Source organism: Dermacentor albipictus, chromosome 8 (assembly GCF_038994185.2).
Source record: "Dermacentor albipictus isolate Rhodes 1998 colony chromosome 8, USDA_Dalb.pri_finalv2, whole genome shotgun sequence".
In the NCBI taxonomy this organism is placed as follows: Eukaryota; Metazoa; Arthropoda; class Arachnida; order Ixodida; family Ixodidae; genus Dermacentor; species Dermacentor albipictus.
This window is the reverse complement of record NC_091828.1, coordinates 78,556,155-78,565,072: the sequence shown is the minus strand read 5'-3', so window position 1 is coordinate 78,565,072 and position 8,918 is coordinate 78,556,155. Positions and strand designations below refer to the sequence as shown.

Sequence of the window (8,918 nt, the reverse complement as noted above, 5' to 3'; positions counted from 1 at the left end):
TCCCCGGGGGCAGACGAAGCTCGCTGAGCGAGTTAAAGGGACCTGTGATTGTACTGCTTGAGTCTGGCCACGTGAACAACTTGCGTCGCCCGTGAACGCCGATTACTTGCCGTCACTTTGGCGACGACAGAGTTCACATCACTCAAGCGGCTGAGTATAACGAATGGTCCGGTGTAAGTGGCGAGAAGCGTGGGGTACAATCCCTTTTTGCGAACAGGTGTCCACAACCAACATCATCACCGGGAGTAAAAGCTGACGGGGATATACCGCGCATCATAACGAATCTTGCTGTTGCCTTGTGGGGACAACGTACCAAGTTGCGCCAGCCCACGTGCTTCCTCAGCACGACACAGAGTTTGGGCGATCGAAGGATCTTCTTGGCACGATAAAGGTAGAACAGTGTCCAGAAAGCTTTGGGGAGCGCGTGCGTACAGCAAGAAGAACGGCGCATATCCAGTAACTTCGTGCTTGGCACTATTGTACGCGTGCGTTACAAAAGGTAAGACGGCATCCCAATTCTCGTGGTCAGCAGCGACATACATTGATAACATGTTGGTAAGGGTTCGATTCTTCCGCTCCGTGAGGCCACTGGTTTGCGGGTGGTAAGGAGTGGAATGACGATATGCAGAACCACAGAGCCGTAAAAGTTCTTCAACGACGTCGGCGGTGAATTGCCGTCCACGGTCACTGATTACAACACGGGGAGCGTCGTGACGGAGTATGACGTGATGCAACAACAATGAAGAGACATCTCCTGCAGTGGCAGATGGAAGTGCCGCCGTTTCCGTGTAGCGAGTAAGATAATCTACGCATACTATAATCCAGCGGTAGCCAGCTGACGTCTTTGGTGGCGGGCCAAGCAAGTCGATGCCGACTTTTTCAAAGGGTAACGTTGGTGGCCTAACTGGTTGTAAATAGCCTGCTGGGGCCGTCGTCGTTTGCTTGTGGCGCTGGCAAACAGTACATCTGGCGACATACTGTTTCGTTGTTTTCCAGAGCTTGGGCCAGAAAAATCTGTCTAAGTAGGTGTAGTGTGCGTGCAAAGCCAAGGTGCCCGGACGTGATATCGTCATGCATGGAACCAAGGACAGCAGGGCGCAGGTTTTCGGGCACAACTAGAAGCAATGGGGGACCATCAGCCGAGTAATTTTTTTTTTGTACAGCAAACCATTACGAAAAGTAAACGGTGTTGTTCCAGCCGGCTCACGTGCAGCTGCCCGTTGGGATCTCAAGGTAAGGTCGCAACGTTGCTCGCTCTCGAAGGTACGCAGGTCTGGAAAGTCGGAAGAGATGGAAACTAGGTAGTCATCGAAGTCATCATCCTCAGCTTTAGTGTGAGGCGAAGGGAGACGGGATAGGCAATCAGCATCCGTGTGACAGCGTCCGTGTCTACATTTTTGTAGATGCTATGAAAAGTATCAGGCTCACAAAGGAGCTACCGGAGGACAACACCCTGCGTTTTCTGGACGTTCTCCTTTCTTTCAGGAAAGAACATGTATGCTGGCGGTATGCAGCCCGCTCAGCAAAAAGCCTCTTGCCTTTTTCGTTGGCTGACCCTAGGTTAGTGAAGAGGGGAATCGCAAAAGCCCCCTTCCGTAATGCACCGCAAAGATCGTGCGTACACGAGATTGAAGTGGCCTTTGCAGGCCAGGTACAGCTGCTTTTGCGGGCTGGATTTCGGAGCGTGCTCGTGGTACAGCTAGCGGCAGACATGTTAGCGGAAATGCACCGAAGGAAGATGCCACGCAATACCGAGATCAATACTTTAAAAATGGCTGTCATGTCCTGTGTGCACGGGATGTCCCTTAGTGAAGACTGAAGAAGGCCGCCTGAAGGTTGGGTGTTTCGGTTGTGTTTTCAGGCCCAGGCAAGTTGAATGCCTTATGCATAAGCGTCAACCGAGACGGGACGCTGCCTCAATGATCGCCTCGGCGAACACGCTAACATAAAACAAAAATACAGCAGCAATCTTGCTCTGCATTGCAGGTCTTGCAAATGCATCCCTTGTTTTAGAAACGTCACCGTCATCCAAAAGCACGCTGACCAGCGCACGCTTGAAATTATCGAGGCATTTGTCATCATCCAACGTGCTCCTTCATGCATTACTTAACCATCCATCCAGTTATTAGACTAAGGAAGCCACGTATCTGCAAATTCCGCCCACCTTCAAGCTCAAGTCATTCTACTCCCGTTTATCACGCCATTTATGTTTTCATTGCTTCTCTGCCTACAGATTCCGCGACCGCGCAATACACATACTTGCTGGAAGTCAGCAGCTGTGTCGTGTGGCCCCTTTTCTGTGTCCCGTTTCTTGCGCTGTTTCCTAAAGTATGTCTTCGTACCTAAAAGCCCGGCCAGTAACTATTCTTAAGTTCGTTTAAAAATAATCGGGGGCTTTCGTTTTGTACTCGCATATATGTTTGCAAGAGCAAGCAATGTTAGACTTTTCTTGCATAGCATACACATAATGCCGTGTTTCTTGCGTATTGCCGCACCTGGGCTGAAATGTTTACCATGCTCTCAGTATTGTCGCTCATCAACACCGGGCCGCTCTGAAGACGTGAGATCGAGTCCTGCCTTGGGGCACTTTTATTTTCTTGTTTACTCAGCTCAACAATTGTTTTCGCAGCATAGAATTAGCGCACGTTGTTAATTGCTTATCTGAGGTGCATAGAATGACCGCTACTACCTTAAAAAAGCATCGAAAAAGAGCTACTGGTAGTCCTTGAAGGAGTAACCGCAAGCACTCTGAAAACAGTTGCACCCTTTGGGGTGTATATTTGTCCCACAACGTTAATCGTCATCTGCCTCGCTTGCTTTTCCTATCTTGAAAACGCTGCGCCCGCTGCTTTCCTGTCAATAATGCTATGCCACGCTGAGAACGCGCATGCCGTTCGTGACTTGGAAGTACTGGGCTCGCAACGTCAAAGAAAGGAAATGCGGGCAAACGATTACTGTTGTGGGACAAGTTACGCCCCGAAGGGTGGAAACTTTTTAAGCGTGTGGGGAGTATGCAGTTCATACACTTGCCTTTACACCCCAAGAGGACGAATGCTTGTGACGGGTCAGTTACTCCTAAAATGGAGTGAACTCGATGTGCCTTTTCGTTCTCAGAGTGTTGTTGCCTCAAAACATGGCTCGTACCCACAGGTGGGATTAACCACACTGGGTTGATTGAAAAGTGCATCTAACAAAATACCAAAGGGGGTGAAGGCAAATATTCAAAACGAAGCATTAGGCAACTGAATGCTAACATGAAACTTCTAGAGGGCCTATACATAAATTTAGAATAAAATGAGCAAGTAAAGTGTCCCACAGTCGGTACCCTAGCAGCGAAACCTTACTGACTCTTCAATGAGACTGTATAGAGAGAGAGAGAGAGAGACAACGTTATTCGCCTGAGTGGGGAGCTAATTCATGGGCCCGTCAGGAAGGCCAAATGACCGCCAGGCGATGCGTGACGGCGACCTCTTCGGCTCGCTCCACGGCTCGGAGTTGCAGGTCCGGGCTGGAGCTAAGCAGCACTTCCACCCACGATGAAGGTGAGGGAGCGGCCAGGAGATCGCCACATCCTCTGGGACAGTGAGGAGTACTTCTGTATTGCAGTAATCATTGACCCATAGCTTGCCTAGTTGACAGGAACCGAAGCCCACAATATTTGGTGTAGTAAACGCGAACCCCAGCTTACTATAGTAGGACGCAACTTAAAAAAAGTTGGCAACCAAGGCACACGAACCGCCCGGGGTTAGTCCACTAGCCAATCACGGAAGCAAACGAAGTCGTCATGCGACGTTTTCAAAATGACGTCGTACTTGATACCTCCTGAGCATCTGCTGCTCTTGAGGAGTCCTTTCATCATCGGAAGCAATGAGGTGTGCAACAGACGTGGTCAAAGTGTATGAAGTCTGAGCATTTCACTCTTCAAAAGCCCACGGTACAGTTTATTTCACTGAATCCATGAAACTTCAATGCCAACTGAAGTGAAATTTGACAGTAAATAGTTGCAGCGAAGCAAGCGTTTTATTTCAGCTCAATAAATAAATAGGCTTTTACCGTTCCACAATAACAGACGAGTGAAGACGGGTACAAGAATGGTGCGATGTTTGGCTGATGACACTCAACCAGTGGCGTAGCAACAGGGGGGGCCGGGGGGCCGTGGGCCCCGGGTGCACGGGGCCAGGAGGGGGGGGGGTGTCTTATGCGTCTGAAGACACCCGAAAATTGTCGATATCCTCGCCTTCCCCGACTACACCCGAAGGGGGGGGGGGGTGACAGAAGAGCTAAGGGCCCCGGGTGCCAGACGACCTAGCTACGCCATTGTACAGACAGCTCTCTTAATACGTGAACCATATGTGCAGATTTCATTTTCTTTACATCACATGTGTCAGACCACTGCAGCCAGAGATCTTGCATCGGTCTGTCTCCTCCGACCGTGCTCGAAAAAGGAAGCGAGTTGCGTGAAATACCTTTCCTGTGTTCCCAATCTAAACCAACACATCACGCTTGCTGTCTATCATTTAGTGTTGGCCGAATACATTTAGCCAGGAACTTCGTACTCGATACCGATACTCAGGAAGAAAGTCCGAGTACACGTAAGCGTGTGTTATGAGTTGTAAATACGAAAGCATAAATATCCAACTGAACGCTGCTGAACGGTCCTTCGAGTTATGAACTCCTTGCGGACAAGCGAACGCGCTGAGATGCTTGGCATGTTTTGATTTGGCCTCACCGAGGCGTAGTTAGTGCGCAGGTTAGAGCTTGCACAGACAAGGAATGTGCGGATAACACAGGCTTCCGAGAGCGAGGGTACGAAAGTGCGAGGCACGCTCGTGACCTAGTGTCGCAGCCGAAGGGAAGTTGGGTGCCGTATCACTGCTACAGGCGCCACTGACGTTTTCGCTCAATGGGCCATGTCACGCTTTCGCACCCAAATTGTTTTGTGGCATGTTATCCGTATGCAACGCTCGTCAACGAAAGGTTATTACAACGAGCCATAAAACGCGCCTGTATCTGATTGGGTAGAGCATCACAATATAGCGTGATGAAATCGGGATTAAGTCCCACAACGACGCGTAAATATTTTTCGAAATTATTATTTCATTTCTAATAAAATTTATTCCTTACTTAACCATTACGACCCGGGGCGAAAGACAAGAATGTACGCGTACTCGAAGTTGCATGGGCTTTAAAGAACCCCAAGTGTTTGACATTTATCCGCAGCCGCCAACTATGCCACACCTATAGCCCGTCAGTTGTTTTGGTTCGTTCAATGACATCATTCATTCGTTCGTTAATTCTTTCTTTTCCGTTGACGACTATAATGACGTCTCGTCTATAGTGTCAAGAACTTCATGAATATTGAACCTGCCGTTCTGGGTGATTCCGTGGCACTCGAAGCCTATCCTGTCTATAATTATGATCCATTTCGTTTTTGGGTGGGAAATGTGTTGTCAAAAGCTTCACTGAAGATTTCTTTTTTTAGGGCACTTTTAAAGGGAGAGCTTGCTTCCCACAACAGTCTAACTAGCACTACCTGTCTGTTACACGTGGCGCCACCTGCATTCACGTTATGGCCACAACTTGGCGAAGTCATTACATCTACAGACTGCTACAACCAGTGACACAGAACTGTTCCGCCGTTTAAAAAAAATGAAGTTCTCAATTCTAGGAAGCCTGTGGGCAAAAACAGGGCATGACGTTAAGATCAGAGGGAAGTATAACCGTCAATTTACGTGTAGGAAGCGGTGATTTGTGAAAATTTGTCGTCATTATCACTAATAATCTGTCGTCATTGTCATCGTACTTACTTATAGCCACCGTCCGCCAATGCTCCCCTGTGTTGAATGTGGAGGAAACAAGCAATGTATTAGATGAGCACCAAATAGCACTGCTTGCAGAAATGCTACATTAAGTAATCGTTCAACTGAAATCCTTCATTTCAGCAAAAGAAAAAAATAACTGTAAAGTTCTGATTAGCAGCCACTCAGTTCCCGCAAAAGGTGTTGTCGTTGCTTTTAAAGTGAGCGCAAATGTAGTGAGAGGCGCAAGCAATGTTAGCCACTGATCGCTTAAGCACACGCCAGTAAATCTGTAGCGTTGATAAGATGCGCATGAGCTTCAATCCAAAAGTTAGGATTCGGAATCAGCAAGTCGAATTTTCTTATTTCTACTGGAACCCTTTTATTGCGTAGCAAGTCTTATCTTACCCCGCCTTTCTAACGCTGCCGTATACTCTCCAATAAGCAGTCTATAAGGGGCCCTATAACGGAAAACTATTGCAATCCGTTTTTTATTCCAATCTCCGCACGTCAAATTTACGTAACCGCCAACGCAAGTATCGGAAGGCGGCCTGCAACGTTGTTTGAACAGCCCTACCAAATGCTCTCATGGTTTACATGAGATCACTTATGTGTTCTTTGAAAGCCAATAGCGCTGGCTGCCTTGACAGGTTTCTTTTTTTATGGCTCACTAGAGCCGAGGAGCGCCCACAAGTGCAGAGGGTTTCGGTGGGTCCGACCTAGTGCAGTGAAAGTCGACAACCGAATGGGGAGGGTGGTGACGGCGTCTGCAATTGGTCCGCTTCCCCTTGCTTCTAGCATGCGGTGGCTGGCCGAAAATCGTTACTTATGCAAAGCAAGGTTCAAAAATACCCCTAAAGCTTATTCTCAGCGAAGAATCGTTGTCAGATATCCTGTACCTGCCGAAAGGCCTGGACAACGTTGTACTCAGCCCCCAATTTTTATTTTTATTATACGCTGAGAAATCCAGTCTCGCTGATTGCTTCGAGTAGCCAGTGCCTGAGCAATGCGTGTGCATTCATCTAATATTTCTTACGGAACCAGACAATCTCAGGCTATTCCAAAACAATTTTTTTTCTTCGGTACATTAATGTTTCTTTAGGGCGTGCACGTCACTTGGACGGGGCGAGTTCTCGCGGCTTTGTGCCATCGCATGACAGACAGTTGTAGTGGGCGCGGCCCGCAAAAGTTTCGCTGAAAGCGGAGGGCTGATGGCAACGGCGTACAATCAGCATTATTTGTTTTGCTCTTTTTCGATGTATTTATTCCTAATCAGTGTGTACACATCATATTAGGATGAGAGTTCTTGCAATTTACGTGACATCGCGTGACCGACGGCTGAAGTGGGGGGTAGCCCGAAAAATGTTTCACCTCTCATGGAGGGCTAGTTGCGGAATTCGAATGGGAACTGATTAGAATAGCTTCCCATTGCAGCGCCCAAGATCACGTCAACTTGTTAGTACTGGCCGCGGGAACTGCACCCGTCGTTTACAAAATCGCTGCCGGTAGTGGAAACTGTTCGCTTTAGAAAAGCGTTCTTACGCGTATGAGCGAGAGTAAGTGAGGAGTAAGCAGGCGCCCTATTATAGTTATTATCAACCGTTTGAAGCCAACAGATAATGAAGCTAAGCACATAAATTATTTGTAGTCCTCATTGAAGTGACCAAGTGATAAACTAAAGGGAAATGAAAATGGGTGCTCATTCCTGCACTTTAATTAAAGCTACAAATAACTTTTGTTATGCTTCCCGTTGCTTCGTCATCTGTTGGGCTCACATGATCGGGATTAATGAACATTGGTCTCCCTTCTCGTTCATTGCATAGCGAGGCTCTCGACTTCAACATGACTGATTACTTCAGGTGGCATGCGAAGGTTTGTGGGTCAGCTGTCTGCTCCTAAAGTAAACGTACTGCGTGACGCCATCAGTCACAAGGGTGTCCCACATCCGCCGCCAGGATCATGAGTGGCGCAGGCTAACACAACCCGAGTTAGATCGCGCACACATATAAAATACCCGAGCATGGGGACGCGGGAACTGCTGCCGCCGAGGCAAAACGTTTGTGACGCGCACGTAATTTTTAAGTTGTGTTTGGCTCCCACCGGCGACAAGTTGCTTTTTCGTGGTCCCCTATCATTTTCCTTGAGTTTGTCATTTCTAAATTTCAATTAAAACTACAAATAACTGCCCTTGGCTTCATTATCTGTTGGCCTTACACGCGTAACGACCGTTCACGCGATATGCCTTTAACGATTCCCTCACCTTCGCCTTCCTTCGCCTTGCTCTATCCTACTTGTCTGTGCGAGTGAGCTACGTAAGCAAATGATGCCAACGAAAACAGTTGCGCAATTGAAGACAAGTCCCCTTGCCGAAACGTTGGCAAAGCGACTTGCCAGCAAGAAGATAGATACTTCGTATATATCTTCTCGTAAACTGCTGATATAGGATTTATTTATTTATTTATTTATTTATTTATTTATTTATTTATTTATTTATTTATTTGTGAGGCTGTACATTTGTTATTAAACACTAACTTCGAGCCTTACTTTATTTCCAGAAAGTACGTGTTTAGGCTCTAGGCCATGACAAGACCTGTTCGATAATGTGCTTTTGCCTCTCCCTTATTACGTCATCGTTCCTTTTCTCTTCTCCCCGACCCCGGTGTAGAGTAGCTGGCTAGAAGAATGTGCCTCGGGCCAGGACTCTCTGCAGTTCTTATAAATCTACTTTTCGCTAAATGTACTTGTATATTTCATTTGACAGTCAACCCTTGCATGATTACACAAATATGGGAGATCTCGGAGTTTTTTGTGTAACCAGCAAGCGAGCGAAAAGAAATCGATTACGAAAGAAAAAAAAAAGCCTACTGATACGTGACTTCGCATGAAGTGCCAAGATAACGTCTTTTGTTTTGCTCGTTTGCGACAAAGTAGAGGAAAATACGCAACCTGATGTAGTAGTAGTGGTTCTGGCCGCAGGTGAATAATTACGACAAACAATTAAGCCTAGAGAAGAATAACAACGCATAAGACAAGAAACAGTCCCTTTTCCATTTCGTGTCTTTCTTTCTTTTCTATCATCTTGCATTCATGTTTTCTTTCTTTTTCATGCGTCTGTCATCA

At 47.2% G+C, this 8,918-nt stretch overlaps 1 protein-coding gene across 3 annotated transcripts in view; it reads left to right on the top strand.

The window, feature by feature from the left end:
- Window positions 1–724: 724 nt before the first annotated feature.
- LOC135896190 (membrane metallo-endopeptidase-like 1) overlaps window positions 725–8,918 on the top strand; it is a 54,317-nt gene continuing 46,123 nt past the window's right edge. For 2 of the 3 annotated variants that reach the window (XM_070523633.1, XM_065424562.2), the window contains exon 1: window positions 1,045–1,233. Coding sequence is in view for 1 of the 3 variants with exons in the window: in XM_070523632.1 (XP_070379733.1) it covers window positions 740–795 (56 nt within the window). In the remaining 2 variants the exon portion in view is untranslated. Of the gene's footprint in view, window positions 796–1,044; window positions 1,234–8,918 lie in introns of those variants that run through there. The other variant, XM_070523632.1, reaches the window with a different exon arrangement.